Consider the following 22,452-nt stretch of genomic DNA (forward strand, 5'->3'; position numbering starts at 1 on the left):
TAGAAGAGGATCAGAACCATGTTAAGTACAATTTGACTTTCTTAAGAAGAGACTTACAGGCAGTGGAAATTTCTGGAAAGACAGCCAAGGGATAACAGTTATCTTTGGAGGTAATGTTCTTATTATAAATACTGAATCTTATAAAACTGTGAAAGCAGTTAAGCCTTGTAAGAGCATACACTATCTTAATGTTGACTATGTACATGTGTGAGTTTTACAATTAAAGCTAGTTTAAGTTTTTTATCTAGTTTAAGTTTCTGATGTAGTGCAGTTTTACAGATTTATAGTATCCTACTGTTAAGATTTATAGTATCCTACTGGTAATGATAAAAACAGGCAGTCTACAGGTCTCAGCTGACAGTATTAATTTCTTGCTTCTATCAAATGTCATTCCTTTTGGCAAAATGTATTTTAAAACACTGACTTCAGTCTTTTTTTCCCTCAAATGAATGTAATTCTTTTAAGAGAATCTGAAGTGTGAAAGTAAAGGATGAAGTAGAGCTGCTGTGAATATAGCAGAACAGGGGATTCAGAGCCTGTCACTTGAAGCGAAAAAGGAGGCATAGAGTATTCTGAACAGATAAGCATTCCAACATGTTTTAATCAAAGCCTGGGTTAAGTTCTCCAGTACTAGATTTTTTAAAGTACAGATTTCTTCAGTCTTCAATGTGAAGTCAAATGGCTTCTAAGCTGAGAAATGTTTGAGCATTATTTATCTTTTTAGAGTTCTGTGACAAGAGATTAGGAAGGACATCAATTGGAAAACTCACTTCATGGTAGGCACTTTTCAATACACTGTCAAGAGATGAGAACCTTAGCCAAAGCAGTGGGAGTAAAATGAAATTATCAGATACTTGGGTGGTGAAACAGTCAAGACTACTCTAGTTAACTTGATTGAAAGGGGGCAAGAATGTGAAAGAGAAAATCAAGTCAATTCACCACCAAGTTTTTAGACTGAGCAGCTAGTTAGAACATAAAAACATAAGAGGTTTGTAGAAGATAAATTATTTTTTATACTTGAGTTTGGAGGTGAGATCCTCAGATGAGGTCAAACAAATGGAAACACAAGCCTGGAGCTGAGAGGAAGAATTAGATGCCAGAGTTATCAGAGGTAGGTGGGTGATGGTTAGATTCTAGGGGGTAGGTAGTATCACCAAGGGAGGTAACAAAACAGAAAAAAGACAGAACCTCAGAAACTGCAGTCTGAAGGAAGGAGGAATGATCTGCAAATTGGGAGGATGTAGTACTGTCACAGAAGCCAAAGAAAAAGGTAAAAGTAGTCATAGTATCAAATGCTACAGAATAATTTCATTGGTTGAAATCTGAAGTGAATGATGGTTGCATTGTCTTAGGAGTAAATTAAAACAAAAATCAGTATCTTAAATATTCAGTCCTTACAGAAATAGGAGGAACTTTTGAAACACTGAAAAGGTACTTTTAGCACCTCACACAGGACCCACACTGGGACCTGTTAAACGTTACACTTCATAGTATGGTCAACAAAACCTATTAAGATGAGAGTTAAGAGGACAACAGATTTTAAAACCCAAAAAATGCCAGTAACTGTCACAAAAATAGTATCAGTACAATTAAGGGGATCAGTCTGCAGAGGTTTGAACAGTCAGTGAGAAGTAAAGTAGTACCAAGAGTGAATAATTTTATATTTTGGAGAATGTCACTACTGAAAGGCAGAAGAAAAACTGGTAACTTGTAGGGAGATGTTTTTAGAAAAAAGCTGGGATTGTGTGTTTGTGTGTGTGTGTGTGAGTGCATGCATGTGCACACAGGTGGGGAGAAATTTTGTGTCTTAATAAATGCTTTATGAACTCCTGTGTGGTATTTTCATTTCTCGTAAGTGAGCTGTGATTAAATATTCAAGATGTAATGGTTTACCTGAGAAGCAATGGCCAGGAACAGATGGATACAGTAACTTACTGGTAAGAAGGCATGGAAAACAGGAAATTCTAGCAGTGGGATTTGAGGAAGGACTGAAGATAAAAGGGCTTGGAGTTTCTGAAGAGTTATGAAAGCACAGCAAAAGACTATCATAAAAAATTTTTTAAATATCCATTCTTTGAGCAGATCCAGCTTAAGGATACCAAGCAATAGCTTCTCATGTGTATAAAAAAAGCAGACTCAAGGAATTTCTAGAAACCCAGCCAGGACACCACTGGAACAGAGACTCTGTGAAGACAGTAATTTTTGTCTGTTTTGTTTACTGCTGTATCCTTAGTCCTTGACTCGTGATAAGTATTCAACTATTCGTTGAATGAAACAGTGAATATAACAACTTTGGGTTATGGTTAATAAGGAAAAGTTTGTCTCACAACCAGATTTTACCTAAAGAGTCAGGGGAAAAACAAGGATTTTGCTTTTCTGTAACTAAGTCAATTGAGAAAAACTCAGCTTTGACAGAGAGTAAAAGGGTAAGGCCAGTGAATATACTGGGGCAGGGGTAGCAAGCGTGAATGCTTATAGAATCCAGGTGGATTAGAGGGTAATGAAGTAAGCCAGTGAGCAAATCAAAGCTCACACTCCATCTAAAGGGGCAGCCTCTGTTCAGCTCCAGCCAACTTTTGCTCTGTCAAAATAACAGTCCAGTATGACCAGAGCTTACAATTTTAAGAGAAATCAGAAAATTCAGATTTGCAATATTTAAGTATTGGTAACTTATCATAAAGCCCCATTTAAAAAAAACACTCAGGGTCAAAGAAGACACACCTGCAGTCCACTCGTGAGCCACAGGCTTCCAGTTTGTAATCTGTTCTGGCAAACTGAGAACAGCAGGAGCTGACCTACTAGAGGATATCAAGGAATGCCTAAAAGATGGCAGTGGCTCAGACAAAGTGGCTCCACACGCTGCTCTCTTGAACTATGTATAAAACTTGTCGGTACATAACTGTGAAAAAAAAAAATGCCTCCCTCCTACCATAAAATAGCCCAAATCAATAGGAAGAAAACAAATGAGGAACCATTTGTGGCTGTTAAGGTAAATATCCTTAAGGGTTTATTCAACTACCCAGCAGCTCTCCAATGGTTCCTTCCTCTCAAAGAGACAGACAATTTTTTGGCAAGGATCCAAGCTGCTCTCATTTCTAGTTTACATAATTGATGGTCCATTTTACCCCAAATCAGCTGCTCTTCCTGCTATGCCTACATTTTTCCCTCTCCAGCCCCAAAGCTCTTTTCCTAATGCAGTCTAAGATACATGAAGTTTCTAAAACATGGAATAAAGCTTTTCCATACTTTCTATAAAATATGGAAGTAAAGTCCTCCCACCCCACCCCAAAATAACAAAAAAGGTGTACCACCATTAGTTATCAAGTATATTCAAATTAAAAATCACAACTTAGATACCACATACCCACCACAAAGGCTAACCTTAAACAGCAAATACCTAGTGCTGTCGAAGTATAGCAACTGGAAACCATACAGCACTCAACGCATATATTGGAACAATCTCTTCAGAAAAATACTTAGCAATCTCTACTAAGCTGGCTACCCTATGTCCCAGAAACTCCACTCCCAGGTATACACCAAGAGAAATAAGGGCAAATGTCTGTCCACTGAGACACAAACCAGAGTAGCAGCCCTAATCTAACAGCCCCAAAGTGGAAGCTACCCCAATGTTCATCAAGAGACAAATGTTAATACAGTGGAATGCTCTGAGAATAAGTCACTTCCAGTTACATGCTACAGTATGTATTAATTTCAATGTTGAATTAAAGTGAGGAAAATAATATATTCTATGTGACTCTATTAATATAAACATTGAACAGAGGCATAACTAATGTTAAATCAAAATAGTGGTTATCCTTGGAGAGCAGTAATGATTAGAAGGGGACAGAGCAGGCTTTTGGGATGTTGATAACATCCTTTTTCTTAATTTGGATGCTGCTTGACTGAGTATTCACTTTATAAAACTTTGACTTAAACTTTGTGTACATTATTCAAACTCTGTGTACACTATTTTATATGTTAAAAAAACTAAGACGACAGAAAAGACAGGACTTAAGCTAAAGTATTACCATTTCTTAAATCCGGAATGGTCCCTGCCCACTTTTAGCTACAATTAACTGCTATGCATTTACCTATCACAATTTCTTCCTAGATATCCCAATTGTGCTTGGCGTTTTCTCCTGCTGTTTAAGAAAAGTGTGATCAATTTCTAAAATTTTAGCTATTGACAAAGATAAATCTGACAGTTTAAAAGTTCTTTATATCTGTGTAAACACTTCATCAAAACTCCCTACATTTCTACGTAATAGTTAATTAGAACCAGAAACACTTCTATTGTGTGTGCCCAGATGTGTACTTCTCAACATTCAAAAGCCTACCTCAATTAGTCTACAGCAAAACCAGTCAGATTTACCCTAAAGCTACCAACGAATATTCGGCTGTCGTGCTAAAATCATATTAAAAATTAACGTTGCCAGGCCGCTATTGTGTAGGTTGTTCATGAAGTCTGGACACAGATTCAGTTTTATAGATTAAAGGTGTCCTTGACTTACATTAGGTTTATTAGTCTAGACACAGTCTACAGACGCTGGAAATACAGCAGGGAACAAACAAGACTGCCTACTCTCAAGCTTATATTCTGATACCTTGAATATAAAAACTACAAAATATATTCGAGTCAACTTTGTTTCATTTCAATAAATTCATAAAATGTTTTTATGTGTAGTACAGAAAGCATCAGCATACTGATAAATGACACAGTAACCACATTATTCCAGTAATATTAACCCAGAGTTGTACTAAAAGGGTGTACTTACTGTATAATTAGAATAACTTGATGGGTAAAATTCAGGGGCGTTCACAGATAGCTTAGACATTAATACAGGAGCTACAACCACCTGGGGTTTAGCCATTGCTGACTCCGAGTTCTGCCGTGGGATGTTATCCTGTGAACTAGGTGGAGCTCTCAGGGGCCGCGTTTGTTCTGAGAAAGGGGGGAAAAGCCGTGTTACATGCGTTCATTCCTTTGTATAACAACTTACTATGTACTGAAAAGCCATCTGAGCAGGGCTGGCTTTTAAGTTAAACAAGAACCATCAGGAAATTTAAGGTTATCGCCAGGATATGAACAGAGAGCCTGCAGAAAGAAACAATAGACTTGCTTTAGCCCCTTTATGAACATATTTGCCTCCTAAATGAATGCTTGAGGGCTTTATTTTCCCTTTTTTCTTTCTTTTTTAAGGAGTCGGTTAGAAAGAGGTGGTTGCCCGCCTAAGGCCTCCCTTTCGAGGGCTGGGGCGGGGGAGGCGATTATTACTTCCTCCAGGGACTGCAGAACTCGGAGGCCGCGCACCACGCCCCTCCCCCAGCCGGGAAGCACAAAGGATTTCGGCGGCCACCTTCCAAACCCCGTTCCGGGCCCGTCCCCACCCCGTCACAACCGGGTCCCTCGGGGAATGCTTTCGGGGAACCGGGGAGGGAAAGAGGAGACAGCGCGCCGACCTCGGGCGCGCGCGGCGGGCCGTGGGGAAGCGTTGGCCCAGGAGGACGGGGTCCCCTAGAGCGGCTCCGTACCTGGGAGCGCCCCGGGCCGGGGAGGCCGCTGGGGGCCGGCGGGGACCTCGCACTGGGCCCCTGGCGGCGGGGCCGTCCTGGGCTGGCGCAGCGGCGGCGGCTGCAGGAAGCCCGGGGCTTTGGGCTGCGGCGGCGGCTGGTGCCGCGGCCGCTCAGCAGGCCCCGCTCCGTTCGGGAAACCGCCGCCCTCAGGCCCGCCCCCTCCGCGGCCCAGGCCCCGGCTCCGGCCCCGACCAGCACCTGGGGCGCGATCGAAACCGTCCGACATGCTCCTCCTCCTCCTCCTCCTCCTCCGGGGGCCGCTGTCGCTGCGCTCAGGAGAGGACGCGGGGGGAGGCGCCGCGGGCCGGCTCTCGCCGCCGCGCTCACTCGGGCCTCATGGAGGAGGAGGGCGGCGAGCCCCTGCTCGGCTCCTCCGCGATTCGGGCGGAGCGGACGGCAGCTGGAGCACCCGCCGAACCCGCCACTCCGGACCGCCCGTCCCCCACAGCTACCCTCCGCTTTCCGACTCTCCCCTCAAAACTCGGCTCCCCCGCCTTCGGCGCGGCGGGGGCGAAGGCGGGTCACAGCGGCCCCCCGCGGCCCGGAGGCCCCGGGCGCGCCCGCTGCAGCTCCTCCCGTTCGCGGCGGGCGGACAGCCGCGGCCCAGCAGGCCACCCGGCGAGCGGAGCCTAGGCCGCTGGACAGCCCTGCCCGCCGCGGAGGCCTGGCTGGGCCACCTCGACTCCCCGGCCGGGCTGAGGGGAGAGAGGGGCGCTTACCGCCGGCGGGCGCGGCCTACGCGATGGTTCTCAAGAGAGAAGTGCGAGACTGACGGTTGATGCCAGGAAAATAAAAATACGGGGGGAGGGGGCGTGGAGCTGGCGCCAGGGCTCGCGGACGCGCACCTCCGTGGGCGCGCAGGTGTGTTCAATGACCCCGCGCCAGCCGAGACCAGGGCTCTGGTCTGGAAGGGGGCTCTGGAAGACGCTCTACCACCTGCTACGTTAGCCGAAGGAGAGGGGAATGGGAACAGAATCAAAATACGCCGCCCGCCCCCCGCCCGTCTCAATTCACAGTAGGTTTTTAATCACAGTAGGTCACACCCTGACCAAGCTGTACTCTCTTCCCTTTTCTCTTTCCATCCGAAATTTTAAGAAAGTACCTTTCAATGAAACTCCCCTCTTTTCCATCTTCTACCAGTGCTGTCCCCAATCAAATATAGTGCGAGACACAAGCCACTTATGTAATTATAAATTTTCTAGAAGGCACGTTACACGAGTAAAAAACAGGTGAAGTTAATTTTAATAATATATTTTACTTAGGCCACACATCCAAATGGTATCATTCCAACATGTTATTAATATAAAGATATTAATGAGATATTTTCTCTTTTTTCATACTAATCAAAATCCAATGTGTATTTTACGCTTTTGGCATATCTCATTTAGGATTAGGCACATTTCAAGTGCTCAACAGCCACCCGTGGCTAGTGGCTACTGCATTGCCCAGCAAAGTTCTAGACATTGTTTAATATGTAATTAAAAAAATCAGACTTACCTGATGGTACTAAAGCCAAATGAAGGATGAATAGCAGTAATGAAAAGGAGAAAAAAATGATCTCTTTACGGTTAGATAGAACCATCTTCACAGATTCTGATTGTAGCCCTGTATTTTGAGCAAGGCTTAACGCTTTTCGATCTTGAGAATCATTTCAGTTAAGAAAAACTCTCATTAACCATTTTCTTTTCTTGCTAATGAAGAAAATGTTAAGATCTTCAGCCAGATGAAAGAGAAAATAGCTTTAATGAGGGCAATCATGAATATGTGATTCATTCTGTTGAGTGTTGGCAAAAATAATGAAGTCAGGGAAGAAAGCCAGCAAAAAGTGTGGTTCCCTGGTGTTGAGAAAGAATGTAGGATTCAGAGTAGGCCAGAGATTTGGTTTGGATCCTGGCCTTGACCCTTAATATCTGTGTGATCTTGGGTAAGGGATTTATTTTCTCTAAGTCTCACTTTCCTCGCCTATAAAATAAGAAGTATGTTGTAGCACTGAGCATGTAAAGACAAGACAAGATTACAGTTTAAAAATTAAATGAGGTAATGCCCATAACATAAAAATCGATTCTTTTATGTTGTTGTCAGTCACTTCTTGCCTGAACTTTTATGTAAGAAAGCCCCACAAAATGTATGCTCAACAACAGAGAGATATCCTGTATGTTCCATTGATGTAGATGCTCCAGTCCTGTCCTGAGCTTTGGTTTGCATTCATCACCCTTTTTTCCCCCTTAGAACTTTTATGGTGGACTGCTCTTTTTCTACACCTGAGACTTTCTTACCTGAGGATAAAGCTATTCTGCATCCATGGTGACATCAAGGTATCTTTACAGCCCCTTTTGTTAGATAAGTTAGATAACAGATGCTGTCCTTTGCCTTCTCCCTATTTACTTTTAAGTAAATGTAGTCCTATTATGATATATGAAAAATGAACTTGGAGAGAACATGAACAGATTTTTTACACTGATTCTCAGGCCTTCAGACCTGGAATGGAACTACACTACAGCTTTCCTGGGTTTCCAGCATGTAGACAGTAAATCATGGACCTTCTCAGCCTCCATAATCATGTAAGCCAATTCCTCATGATAAATTCTACCTGTCTATTTGTATATCTCCTTATCTATCTCCTATTAGTTCTATTTCTCTGGAAAAACCCTAAGAATTTATACTGGGAAGTGGGATGCAGCTGTAACAAATACCTAAAAAATGTGGAAGTGGCTTTTAAGCTGGTTAATGGGTAGAGGCTGGTAGTGGTTTTTGATGCTTGCTAGAAAAAGTCAACATTTCCTTGAAGGAACTGTTAAAAGTAATTCTGGTGAGGGCTCAGGAAGGAATGAGGAGAGCTGTAGGGAAAGTTTCCATCTTCTTAGAGAATACAAATAATCATGTAGAGAATGTTGGTAGAACTCTGGACACGAAAGATGATTCTAATGAGGTCTCAGATGGAAATGAAGATATTATTGGTCAATGGATATAAGTCAAACCTTATTATAAAATAGCAAAGATCCTCTCCAGCTGTGAACCAGTGAAACCAGTTAAGTGATGTGCTTCCACCTAGTGTATTGTATTTTGTTAAAGCAGCCCAAATTAAACATTTATTCTGGAAAAATGAAGATTTATGTTCACACAAAAACCAGTACCAAATTTTTTATAACAGCTTCATTCATAATAACTCCAAACTGGAAAAAACATAGATTCTTTAATGAACGAATGGTTAAACTGCGGTATTCATACTGTAAAATACTACTCAAAAAAAAGGAACGACCGCTGATAAATACAGCTTCAATGGATCTCAAGGGAATTATGCTGCATGAAAAGAAAGTAATCTCAAAAAGTTATTGTATGATACCATTTATACAACCTTGAAATGACAAAATTACAAAGATGGAGATCAGTTTAGTGGTTGCCAGGGATTAAGGAGAGTGTGGGGTTTTGAGAGAAGTAGGTGTGGCTATTAAAAGGGTAGGTACTATGAGGAATCCTTGTGATAGAACTGTTTCGTTCTTGACTGTGAAGGTGGTCACATGAATCTACACAAGTGATATTAAATTGCATACAACTAGGGGGGAGGGTATAGCTCAAATGATAGACTTAGCATGCATGAGGTCCTGGGTTCAATCTCCAGTACTTCCTCTAAGAATAAATAAGTAAACCTAATTACCTCCCCCCACCAAAAAAAAAAAAAAAGAGGTGACATTAAATTGCATAGAACTAAATACAGGTATGCACATGCACACAAAAATGAGTGCAAAAAAAAAAAAAAAAACTAAGGTAGATGGATTGTATATTGTCAATTTCCTGGATGTGATATTGTATTATAATTGTGCATAGTTATGCAAGATGTTACCATTAGGGGGAAATCTCTCTGTATTATTTCTTACAACTGCATTTAAACTCACAATTATCTGTAAGAAGTTTAGAAAAACTAACACATATGAATAAGCCTTGTTCCATTTTATTCTGTTACTCCCAACTCTTTCCTAGCTAACTTGGTTCACTCTTCTTTGCCCAAATCATGATGGTAGCTTATATATCATTGTAAATTAATGGGTCATTAACAGAGAGAAGAAGGATTAGCTGATGTGTTTGTTCTCTTGGGTCTCATTTGTGTAAATTATCTTCCTCCCCTGGTCTCTTGGGCCTTCTATGAAATGTAACCAAAGCCAGTCAGCACTTGACCAATCAGGGTTCCAATCCATCTTCAAGAGCCAAGAATGCTGCATGGGAATCTCCCCAGCATCTAGTGGGCTCACTTATTTGATGTCAATCTCTTGGCTGGACTATAAACTCTATGAGGATAGGAATTCATTTATTTGTTCATTCATTCAGTAAATATTTATTGCATGTCTGCTATGGGCCAGACACTGTTCTTGGTGCTGAGGATACACAGGAGTGTGAGATTAGTAGATGTGAAGTGTATGCGGCTAGAAGCAGAAGGACTTGTTTGGTGGCTATAGCGGAAATTCCAGTGAGAAATGGTAATGGCTAGCTATTAAGGTAGTGGTTGTGGGGTTGGAGAGAAGGGCCAAATACAAGGGTTGTTAGGAAGAAGCTGACAGATGTGTGCAAGGCATTAATGAGAAGCCAGGGATATGGATCACTCCCAGGATTCTGCTTTTGGTGCCTCAGTCCCTAACAGTGAGAATACCAGAGGGAAGCAGAGACTCTCATCCACAGAACAGGAGACTCACTAATTCCACTTTGGACATTTCATTTGGCACCTGGAGCAGCTAAGTGGAATTGTTCTATCAACAGTTAACTTATGGACTTGGAGTTCAGAGGAATGTTACCTACAGTTAGAGATGTGATAGGTGAAGGCACAGGAAGAAATGAGGTTCCTTAGGAAAAGCATATAGAGGCAGAAGAGGAAAGAGAAGCACCAAGTTGCATGGCTAGATTGAAGAAGAGGAATCTTTTTACTCTGTTTATATAGGAATAATCCGGAGAGGAGCCAGAGGGGACCTGAACATCAAAGAGGGAGAGCCCGAGTGTCAAACGTTGCTGAGATGTCACATACAAGGATTCTAGAGAATCTATGAAAGCGCACAGTTCCCTGAGCTTGAGCACTTTGTGCTGCCTGAGGTCATTACACAACGGAAGGAACAGCTGCCTCTGGGAACCATGCCCGCCTCATCAGGCAATCTTCCATTATAATTTGACTACCTGGCTAAATTTGCATTTTCAGAGGAACAATAACAATCAGAATAACAGTTAGCACCTACTCTGTTCCAAGTAAACACTTTACATAGATTATCTCATTTAATCTCCAAAACAAACTCTATGAGGTAGGTGTGAGGTACTATTACTAATCCCATTTTATAGATTAAAACACTGAGATTCAGAGACATTCATTAACTTGCTTTAGATCACAGTTAATGAGCAGCTAAATTCTATTAAATCCAGAATCCACAAACTGAAACCATACGCTACATTTTATCTCCATAGTAAGTGGATGACACTGCTGCAAACATTCTATTCTGTTTGTGTTATATTTCTCACTGTAAATTAATAAATAGGCATTCCAGTAGTATTAGCAATTGGAATAATATAGATTTGTGAGTGATTTGGGTGCAAGCAGTAGTATTAGGAAACATAGATGCCTCTAAGCTTGACTATGAAATAAATGGGCAGATAAAGGAAATTTGCAAGGCAAGTATATTAAAGACGTTTTGTTGCTATTATAGGTTTATTTATTTATTTAGATAGAAGAAAGATTAGTTTGTTAGCTGAAGACAATGAAGCAAAGGAACACATCAGGGAAAAGGGGGAAAATAGAGAGCATAAAGGACCAGAGGAAGTGGCAGTTCACAAACTCTAAGTACAGGCAGCAGGAATAACTTGGGATGGGAGAAAAGCTATGTGACTAAGAAATGGAAGCAGAGGCAGATAAATTGCAGGAGAAGGAGGGTGATGGGAATTTAAGATGATCTCCATGTTCTCAGTGGGAAAAAAAAGGAGAAAGTGTCTCTACTGTGAGGATGGGAGACATAAAAAGAAGGGGCTTGAGGAGAAGGGCAACTGTTGCAGAAGCTCTGGGAGAGGCAGCTGATGAGGAAGAGGGCGTGCTCATAGGAGGCCTGCTGGGCTGTATAGAAAGTCCGGCTGAGGTTGGAGACCAGGGATTTGTTGGGGCAACACTGAACAATTTTGTGATTTTTCTCTAGCTACTCTTGACAACTTGATCTGGGAACTGAGAAGCCTGTTAGTGGGAGTGTAATTTCATGATGCAGTTAAGGCAGAAGGGTAAAGACAAAAGGGGCTGAGAGGCTGTTTGTGGTTTTAGTTAGCTAGAGAAAGGGTTGAAGATGAAAGACAGGTGATAGATTGGAAGGAAAAAAGAGGACCAAAAGACAGAAATAAGAGAGTTGGAAAGAAGAAAAGTCGTGGTCTGAGTTTGAGATATGAGTTTAAAATTCTGGAGGAAGTTCTGGTGAATAATTACAATGTACAATATTCTACTAATTTGCATGATTCAACTAACTGAACTGAAGTGCTTGCTGGCCATCAGTAAGGTAATGTGATAGTCAGAAATGCTATTTTCAGAGCCGAAATTTGGCATTCAAAAGACAATTAGGATCATCAATGCTTAATGTATAAATGTCAAGTAAGAGGCATTTTCTGATTCTCTATCTCTGACGCAGTGTATTCACTGCCCTTTCTCTTGGCATGAGGTCAAAAGCCGGTATCTTCTTTCTGTTTCAGTTCCTGTAGGGCATTAACAGTGTTTTTCTTTCTTTTGACAAATATTTGTTGACTGCCTAATAAAGCCAGACAGTCTGTTATGTGTTGATAACATACCAGTGAACAAGATGAAATATCTATCCTCAAGGGGCTTAAATGCAGCAATCAACAGACAGTAATAACACAGAATGATAAACACGATAATTATGTTAGGACTTAGGTCTGAATGGAAGGGCACCTAACTCAACCTTGAGTATCAGGGGAGGCTTCTGTGAGAAGGTCTCATCTCAAATGAATAAAGGAGTGGTAGGTATAATCCAGGTGAATGAATGTTGAGGGCGAAATAAGAGGGACCCCACATTCAAAGAGGCATCTCTGTTTCTCTTGGCACCTTCATTCTCACAGGCCAGTCATCTTAGCATCCCCCTACCTAGGGGATACTTCTACCAGGAATCACTGAACCAGAAGATCTAGAAGATCTACATTTAAGTCTCAGCAATATTTCATGTTGATGTGACTTTAGACGTGTCAGTTAACCTCAAGGCCATTTTTTCATCTTAGGACAGGCATAAAGATACCTACTTCCGAGTTATCAAAATGAGCAAATGACATAACACAGGTGAAAGTGCTATGGAAACTGTTAAACACTACGCAGGTTTTAACTGTTCTTAGCATCAGAAGGTGGAACGCCATATGCCTTCGTACTCTTGAGCCTATTATGGGGATTAAGAAACAAAGACTCCTTAATAGTTACTCCGGATTTGTAGGTAGTTCTCAGGTCTGCCAAGTTTAAGCTCTGAAATGAATTGTTCTTGAAGGTACTTAAAATGTTTGAGTTAATGCTATAAATTATTGTAATTGGTCCTCTACTCAAAAGCCACCGCAGGAAAGATATGGCAGCTAAAGTATCACCTAGCAGTAGAGTGAGCAATGCAATCAATCCTTAGAGTACCTGGGCCATTCTGTGGATAAAAAGACCAGTAGAGAGGGGAATATAACAATTAGCAGGCTGAAAAAAAAAGGTGAGGTGGGGTAGAGGGATGACGAAAAACATCTTTACCCCCCAAATTAGGATGGCCTCTTGAACCATCAACATTTGCTTCATAGTATTTCAGAAGAGCCCTGCTAATGAAAAACCATTTCACGGAATTAGTTTCTTGTCTGGTGGGCAAACTCATTTGACAAACTTATGCCACAGGGAAAGCACTTAGGAATACTTCTAATGAGTTGAATCTATGTTACTTTTATACTTTAGATTGGGAGAATTGGGTAGACTTTGTCTCAGTATAATCACAATAGTTAAGATTAAATTTTTTTCTGATTTTACTAAGAAAAATTTCAAAAATACATACAGCTAATTTGAAAGAATTTTATATACTCACCACCTAGATTCTACCTTAATACTTTACTACACCCACCAGGCTTATTTTTTATTAAATATTTTATTTTGAGATAATTGTTGATTCATATGCAGTTGTAAAAAATAATGCAGAGAGAACATTTGTACTCCTTACCTAGTCTCCTCCGAGGGTGACATCTTGCAAAACTATAGTACGATGTCACAACCAGAATATTGACATTGATACCGTCAAGATATAGAACATTTTCATTATCACAGCGATCCCTCCTGTTGCCCTTTTATAGTCACGTCCACCCTCACCTCCTCATTAAACCCTAGAAACTACTACTCCGTTCTCTAGTTCCATAATTTTGTTATTTCAAGAATGTTTTATAAATGGCATCATACATTATGTTACCTTTTGAGATTGACTTCTTTCTCTCAGCATAATTCTCTGGAGATTCATTCAAGCTGTATCAGTTGTGTGTATCAGTGCTTCCTTTTTATTGCTGAGGAGCATTCCATTGTAAGGATGTATTCAACCATTCATCTGTTGAAGGACACCTGGGCTGTTTCCAGTTTTTGGCTATTATGAATAAAGCTACTATCAATATTGGTGTATGGGTTTTGGGCAAACCTAAATTTTCATTTCTCTGGGATAAATACCCAGGAGTATAACTGCTGGGTCATATGGTAGTTGCATGTTTAGTTTTTCAAGAAACCACCAAACTATTTTCCAGTGACTAGTACCATTTTATACTACCATTGTGTGAGTGATCCAGCATCTCCCCATCATCACCAGCATTTGATATTGGCCACTATTTTTTTTTTTAATTTTAGACATTCTTATAGATGTGTAGTGATGTCTCAATGTGGTTTTTTTTTTTTTTTCATTTCCTTAATGGCTAATGATGTTGAACATCTTTTTCATGTGCTTATATCCTTCTTCGGTAAAATGGCTCTTTATGCCTTTTGCTCATTTTCTATCTGGATTTTTTTTTAACTGTTGAGTTTGAGTGTTCTTTTTATATTCTAGATACAAGTCCTTTGTAGAGCAGGAGGGAAATCCTCTCATGTTGAGTTTAAAATATCTGTGGAGATGTCAGTGGAAATGACTGGCAGGCATGTCTGGAGGTTAGGAGAGACATTCAGGCTGGACATTAAGCTTTGGGAGTTGTGACGGCACAGCTGACATCGAACCTGTAGGAAGACAATATCAAAGTTAAAAGGAAGGGCCAAGAGAATATTTGAAACATTTGCCCATTTAAGTGGTGAAAGAACTAAGAATGGTTAAAGAAGCAGGAGCAGGTAGGAAAGTGATATGATGAAAACCAACGAAAACCAGAATCTAGTTTTTGCTTTTCTGTTATGGGTAATATCTGCATAAAAAAAGATCTACAAAGGGATGATGTTCACAAAACTGCTTAAAAAGTATTAGAATTAGAGTTTTCATTAGATGCAATATTTTAAAAAGTTAAATATAAACATGTTAACTATTATGGAGTTTTATGATCAAATAGTTTGATTATGCTAACTATGTAATATATAGTCATATATTTTAAAACAGTGAAAGAAAATTCAATTAGATTGAGTCTTTATTAAGAAAGCAAACAAGTATATAAGGAAATTCTTTTAATTATTAATAAAAAAAACTTTCACCTAAATTTCCCCCAAATAATTTGGCCTTTAACTTTAAACTCAAGAACTGGTTGGGGGTTGGGTATAGCTCAGTGGTAGAGTGCATGCTTAGCATGCACGAGGTCCTGGCTTCAATCATTAGTACATCCACTAAAAAATTTAAAAAAAAAACCCTGGTATCTATCCATGTTTAAAAACAACAGAAAACTCTCTTTACATTGTATTATACACAGACTGCCCCTAAGTGGGTTGCTAGTGTCTGTTCAAAATTTGTGTCCATGCTTATTTGAAAATACGGCTTTGCAGATGTAATTAGTTAAGGATCTTGATGAATTTATCCTGGATTTAGGGTGGACCTTAAATCCACTGACTAGTGTCTTTATAAGAGAAAGGAGAGGGAGATTTGGGCACAGAGGGACACACAGAGGAGGTGGCAATGTGAAGAGGAGACAGAGATTGGAGTGATATGTGTCTACAAGCCAAGGAACACCACCGATTGCTGACAACCAGAGGCTTTCTCCACAAGTGAGGAGAGAGGCATGGGACGGTTTCTTCCTCAGACTTCCAGAGGAATCAACTCTGCTGACACCTTGATTTCAGGCTTTTGGCTTCCAGAACTGTGAGAGAGTACATTTCTGTAGCTTTAAGTCATCCAGTTTGTGGTAATTTGTTACAGCGGCCCCAAGATGCTAATACAGCTCCTATCCCTCACCATCTTCCCAGGCTTCCAAAGGTATCATTAAATACATAATTTTTTATATTCATAAAAAACCACAGCTTTTTGTCATTGGCACTTACTGTTTAGAGAGAACAAAATCCACAAAAGTATGCTAAAATTTGGTTTTTTAGATGCTTACAACAATTCTAGATGCAAGCTGGTTTTAACTTAACAGTTTAATTTAAACAAATTGCCAGTTATTTAACTTTATGCTGGCTGTTTAATGTCAGTTCTCCTTGATCTTCTTCCAGTTAAGATTGATTAGTGTAAGTTCATTTAGTTGGTTAATACTTGCTTCCCACAATCAAACACACTCTTGATTTGTCTGCCTGAGAGAAGAGGACTGAGATTGAGGTTAGTAATGTTTGCTTTGAAACGTGTCAAGTGTCTGCATTATTAAAAATCCCTAGAGTCTAAGCATACGAGCTCATTGGAGTTGTTTACTTTGCTAATAATTACTTATAAAAGGGAAGCTTGAAAAAAACGAACTGCTGATAACCGTTTAACTTAATAACTACAATGAAAACACATTATGAAATGACATAAATCTTAGCAATGCTCTCCTAGGGCAGTCTACCCAGGCAATAGAAACAAAAATTAACAAATGGGACCTAATTAAACTTATAAATTTTGAACAGCAAAGGTAACCATAAGCAAAACACAGTGACAACCTACAGAATGGGAGAAAATATTTGCAAATGAGGCAACTGACAAGGGCTTAAATTTCTAGGATATATAAACAGCTTATACAACTTAGTAACAAAAAAACAAACAACTCAATCCAAAATTGGGAAAAAGACCTAAATAAGCAATTCTCCAATGAAGTCATACAGATGGGCAATAGGCACATGAAAAAAATGCTTGATATTGCTAATTATCAGAAAAATTCAAATTAAAACTACAATGAGGTATCACCTCACACCAGTCAGAATGGCCATCATCAAAAACTCCACAAACAATAAATGCTGGAGAGGGTGTAGAGAAAAGGGAACCCTCCTACACTGCTGGTGGAAATGTAGTTTGGTGCAGCCATTATGGAAAACAGTATGGAAATTACTCAAAAAACTAAAAACAGACTTAACATATGATCCAGCAATCTCTCTCCTGGGCACATATCTGGAGGGAACTTTAATTCGGAAAGATACATGCACCTCAATGTTCATAGCAGAACTATATATAACAGCATGGGAGCAACTTAAATGTCCATTGGCAGATGACTGGATAAAGAAGTTGTGGTATATTTATATAATGGAATACTACTCAGCCATAAAAAAGAATAAAATAATGCCATTTGCAGCAACATGGATGGCCCTAGAGATTGTCATTCTAAGTGAAGTAAGCCAGAAAGAGAAAGAAAAATACCATATATCACACATTTGTGAAATCTGAAAAAAAAGAAAAAAGAGGACACTAATGAACTCATCTACAAAACAGAAACAGACTTGCAGACATAGTAAACAATCTTATGTTTATGTGGAGAAAAGGGGTGGGAAGGGATCAATTTGGGAGTTTAAGATTTGCAAATGTTAGCCATTATATATAAAAATAGATTAAAAAACTCAGATTTCTTCTGTATAGCACAGGGAACTATATTCAATATCTTGTAATAACCTTCAATGGAAAAGAATATGAAAATGAATTTATGTATGTATCTGCATGATGATTGTGCTGTACACCAGAAATTGACATATTGTAACTGACTGTACTTCAATTAAAAAAAACCACAAAGCATAAAAATTGACTTATTCTCTGGCTTGGCTTTAACTAAATGCAGGGTTTTGTAACACCTCATCTTTAGAGTTCAGTTTTTGAACACATATTCTCTCAGGCTCAGTCTACACTTTGATTTTTGGCTATTGTGCACCTCTGTGGTTTGAGGTTTCAAAGCTGATCCTAATGGTGTGTAACACACTTCTAAAAATGTAACCTTTCCTTTTGATAGGTTAAGATTTAAAATATTAAACACTATTTTTAAGCATTTGTGGGTACAAAGTCTCCTACATTTCAGAGGGTTTAAATTTCAATGTGTATCTTAATTTTAAAATATATTTAAAATTAAAATATCCAGTCATGAACAATCTATAATAAAAACTTGCATACATGTGAGAAATACTATTCTCGTAGGGGTTGAAGGCTGAGAAAGCTGAGGAGGAAGGAGCAGATATCAAAACAAACAAAGCTGTCACCACCTAATAGAGGATATAAAATCTTTGCAAACATTTTATGCAGGACAGTGTCTAAGATTCAGAAGTAACTAACTTACAAACAAACTTTTGAAATGAACCTAATTCTCTTTGGGGATTCCTATTAATCTATGGTAATTATTATATAGGAGCTTAAAACCTGAACAGAATTCTCCAAACGAAAGATGTTTTCATCTGGAGCAATGGCACCCAAATTATGTTGGCCATGAGCAGAATGAGTATTTAAAATTACAATATGCTTACTATTTAACAGAAAAGGGAAAAATTAATGTCATCTTTGGATTTGTTCTTCTGTCATATAATTGCAAGTAAATCAAATTAAATAAGCTGTTGAGCATTTCTTTAAGCCCAGGTTTCTCAGTCTTAGCACTATTGGCATTTGGGGCCAGATAATTCTTTGTTTTAAGGGGCTTTCCTGTGTAATGTAGGGTGTTTAGCATCATCCCTGGCCTCTACCCATTAGCTGCCTCCCCTTTCCAGTTGTGAACACCAAAGTGTTTCCAGACACTAACCATAACCCCAATCCTAACCCTACCCTAATTTTGTCCCCAGCTGGGAACCACTGATTGATTTTTAAGCATTGAAAGAGAAAAGAAGTAAATCCCCCTCACACACACACACACACATTTTAAAACAGGTGCTTAGTTCCCCCCCAGTTTTATTGAGATGTAATTGACATACAGCACTGAATATGTTTAAGGTGTGCAACATAATGTTTTGACTGGCATATATTGTGAAAGGAGCTTAGTTTGAATCCTTATCAATTACTCCTATCTCATTGTACTTACCGTATCTTGAACCTGTCTCTATCCAGGCCCTTATCATGGCTTATTACTATTTAAAACATGGGGCTGTGTCCTTTCCTGTCTATGATAACCCTTGCAGGGCAAGGACAGTGTTTTACCTCGTCTGGATGGCAGTGGGAGTCCACTAGTTGAATGACCTTTTGTGTTGGTTGAACACAAGAGATGTTCTCAAAGTAAGGGTTTCCCTGCAGTTTATTTCTTTTTAAGGATATGGAATGTTTTGCTTCGTGCCCTTTGCGATTCATAATTTTTTAAACTCATCTTAGTTACTTCAATTACAGTAAAAAAGCGGTGACACAGTACTGACATTTCATGATGATTCAGCTTTGGGCTAGTGAATCAATTTATACTCTTTATCTTATTCCTTCCACTTTTAGTCAGGAGACACCTGCAGACTAAGTAAAGCAAGTCATTACGGTCTCGAGTTCTTGAGCAGTTTTGCAAAAATCAGCCTAGGCCTGATCAGGACCCTAAAAGTCCACCAAGGGCGCTCTCCAGCGCCTTTATGTTAATACTAAGAGTAGCAACAAGGCTTTCTCTGGGCGGGACGTAGGAAGACTGGTATGCAGATGTGTGTTAATTTTCGGGCCTTGACATCGTTTTGGAAGAATTTAACTCCACCTCTCCGTCCTGAAAGGAAAAACAACGCCTCCATTCCCGCCTTTCACCACCTCCTGTCCTCCTCCCACTTTCCTTTTGGTCCTCTCGTTTCAGAAGTTCTGATTTTCCCTAGAGAGCCAGAGGAGTCAGGTACCAAAAGCGGCATTCTATTATGTTATTTGTTCTGGTGGACACTGGAGAGGAAATCGTAACTTTGTAACTGGGTCTCTAGGGGAGGACAAATGTAGCCCTGGAAACTTCAGCTTCTGCATTTGGCTCCAGGTTTGACTGACCAGGACGGGCCATGGGAAAGCGCCGAGGTGGGGAGGGGGTTGGGGGGGGTGCTTAGGTCGAGCCCGAGACAAAGAGGTCTTGGTTGCCACCGAGGAGAGGGAAGCGACCATTAGGGTAACAGGCCTTTGCGCTCTGAGGGGGATTTTCGTGGTATCGCTTTCCCGTCGGGTGAGACGGCGGGCGGGCTGCCTAAAAGACGGGGCGGGGCGGGAAGAAAGGCCTGGCGGGGAAGGGGCGCGGGGCTGTGGTGAGGGCAGCGCCGCGGTCACGTGGCCTCCGCCGCCAGCGGGTTGAGGCTGTTCTTCCGGGTTGGAGGCTCCGCGCCGCGGGGCCAGAGCCCGGGTCTGCCAGCGCGGCGTCCCCTCGCGGCCCGCGGCTGCCTGACCTCCCCGCCAAGGTGAGCGTCGCAACGTGGGCAGCGGGACGCGCGCCTGAGGCGCAGCTGGGGAGGGGCGCGGGGCTCGTCCTGGTGATCCCGCCCGGGTCGGGAAGGAGACCTGTCAAGGAGCTGAGGGGGGCGGGGTCAGCAGTGACCCGGGCGCCGGGTGCACCCAGGCGCCGGGTGCACCCGGGCGCCGGCAGGCCGACAGCCTTGGGCCCTCAAGGAGGAGAACCGTGCCTCGAGGCCACCCTTTCCTGTCTCTTGCGGGGGCAAAGTGGAAGGAGGTAGGAGGGTGGTGGATTTGAGAGCTGAGTCTCTGGTGGATTTGAGAGCGCAGGGAACGAGGCGTAAGCTGCGCAGGTGCAGTGCAGACTTTGGAGCTTTAGGGGGCGGCGGGAGCTGCATAGGGTCGTTTCAGCCCACAAGATGGGAGGGGGAAGGGAGGTCATAGAGGACTCTCGATAGGTGGCAGCTGGACGCCCCAAAAGTGTTTTCGAATCTGGAGGGAATTTGGGGTCGGTGACCAGCTGGAGACCTAGGAGGAGGCGAGCCAAAGTTGTGAGTGTATGTCGGGGCGAGCTGGTGGTGGTCCGGGCAAGCTTGCGTTGGGGCTAGGACTGGGGGTCCGGGAGAGACAGCGGGGGAGGGGGAAAGAAGGGGCTGAGCTGATTCGAGCTCCGGAGGCGGAATGACTATTCTGCCCCCTCAGCCAATCGGCTTCCGGGGAAGGTTATAAATAGCGGTCCCCGGCAAATGCCAGCCCGTGGTAGTTCAGTGGCCGAGGGAGGAGCTGAACCGGTGGCTTTGGGCGACGTCACTCTGCCTGCCACTCTAAACTTCTGTAGGGTATTGTGTCCTTGGTTGATCTCGCTTCAAAAGCGTGACTTGTTTATTATAGTTGCAGGCGTCCTTTATTCGCCCTGTGGTGCAGGGCAGTCCTTAAGAGATGTTTGTCAGGAGTCTTATAGGACAGGCTCTAGAATTCGAAAAGGTGGAGCTTGCATATGCACTTTTAAAATGTTTAAAAAATGTTCTTCTCTTCTCCATCATACCCCTTTTATTTGCAAACCTCGGCTGTTTTTTAATTGAATGGACAGTTTAGGATTGCTTCCTTATCAGCAAGTGTGCTCTGGCTGCTTACCTTTGCTGATGGAATCACTTTTCCACAAGGCTACACAGCATTTTATTTTCGAAGGAAATTTCCTGAAACGCCTTGGAGAATGCGTTCATAGATACCCAAGCTTCAGGTTACCTAGCCCTGGTTATTCATTCACTCACTCAAACAATACTTGTTGATTTCCTCTCTTTTTATGTAAGGCCCTGGGCCAGAAGTAATACCAAAGTTAATACTAATAGCAATAAAGGTACTGTGTACTTTTATTCCTCACAAGAACCCTAAGGTAAGTGCTACTATTTTTATCCCCATTTTAAAGATGAGGAAGTCAGGTACAGAGAAGTTAAGTGACTGACTTGGCAAGATGACACAGCCGGTAAGTTACAGGATGGGAGCTTCCAGCCAACAGTTCACCCTCTTAGCGTCTCTGCTATCCTCTTTCAGGTGCTTGCCCCCAAGTATTTTCATCTGTTAGGGGAGATAGTTACCCATATAACTTACATTAAATGGCTGTATGAATGCGATACTAAAAAAAAACTTTTTTTTTTTCAATTTTGAGTTGTAAAGTTCTTTTCCATTGCTTCAAACTCATAGAAACATGTGGGTAGTGGAAGAGTAGAGAGCTTTAAAGTGAAAATAGGGGAAAGTGTGCCTATTAAGATGGAATACAGCTGAGTCTAGAATAATGGCTCTCTACGTCTGTAGTTCCTTCCCCTTGAGGACTCTGCTGACCACTGGCTGTTTATATATGGTAGTATTTACTGTTGAATGACAGTCATGGACCAGTGCAGTTCAAACCCCTGCTGTTCAAGGGTCAACTGTACTATCTTTGGTGTTAACAAGTACTGGGCTGTAATAACATGGTTCACATATTCTCTGAATATCTTTCAGGGTCGTTTTTATTTAATTTAGGCTTAGTGATAATTTCTTACCAAGCAACTATCTCCTGATCACTATCTTGTATGCCCCTAACTTGAATCAAGTGGAATTTGGGGGAGAAATTGGTCCCTGAAGGCCTTGCCCTATTGACATCTGATGCCAGGAGTCTGCTCAACATCAAATTACCACTTTTCAAGAAGATAGGGCAAATTTTCCAGGCTTTAGGCCA

The 22,452-nt window shown here is 41.3% G+C and overlaps 2 protein-coding genes and 1 long non-coding RNA gene across 7 annotated transcripts in view; 2 read left to right on the forward strand and 1 right to left on the reverse strand.

Moving 5' to 3' along the window:
- PAIP1 (poly(A) binding protein interacting protein 1) overlaps positions 1-6,330 on the reverse strand; it is a 29,119-nt gene extending 22,789 nt beyond the window's left edge. The window contains exons 1-2 of one of the 3 annotated variants that reach the window (XM_031444712.2): positions 6,294-6,330; positions 4,776-4,942 (exon numbers count right to left, since the gene is read on the reverse strand). In XM_031444712.2, the coding sequence (XP_031300572.1) occupies positions 4,776-4,871 (96 nt within the window). In that variant the 5' untranslated portion in view covers positions 4,872-4,942; positions 6,294-6,330. Of the gene's footprint in view, positions 1-4,775; positions 4,943-5,532; positions 6,045-6,293 lie in introns of those variants that run through there. The other 2 variants (XM_031444704.2, XM_031444709.2) reach the window with 2 other exon arrangements.
- A 56-nt stretch (positions 6,331-6,386) lies between these two features.
- Positions 6,387-15,086, forward strand: LOC116150533 (uncharacterized). The gene is made up of 4 exons (XR_010378224.1): positions 6,387-6,589; positions 7,804-7,889; positions 8,043-8,135; positions 10,502-15,086. It is a non-coding gene; the product is annotated as an uncharacterized LOC116150533 (long non-coding RNA).
- A 4,468-nt stretch (positions 15,087-19,554) lies between these two features.
- NNT (nicotinamide nucleotide transhydrogenase) overlaps positions 19,555-22,452 on the forward strand; it is a 76,190-nt gene continuing 73,292 nt past the window's right edge. The window contains exon 1 of one of the 3 annotated variants that reach the window (XM_011000969.3): positions 19,555-19,704. The gene's annotated coding sequence lies outside the window, so the exon portion shown is untranslated. Of the gene's footprint in view, positions 19,705-20,105; positions 20,246-20,375; positions 20,515-22,452 lie in introns of those variants that run through there. The other 2 variants (XM_031444732.2, XM_011000965.3) reach the window with 2 other exon arrangements.

This window comes from Camelus dromedarius, chromosome 3, assembly GCF_036321535.1.
Source record: "Camelus dromedarius isolate mCamDro1 chromosome 3, mCamDro1.pat, whole genome shotgun sequence".
NCBI classification, from domain to species: Eukaryota; Metazoa; Chordata; class Mammalia; order Artiodactyla; family Camelidae; genus Camelus; species Camelus dromedarius.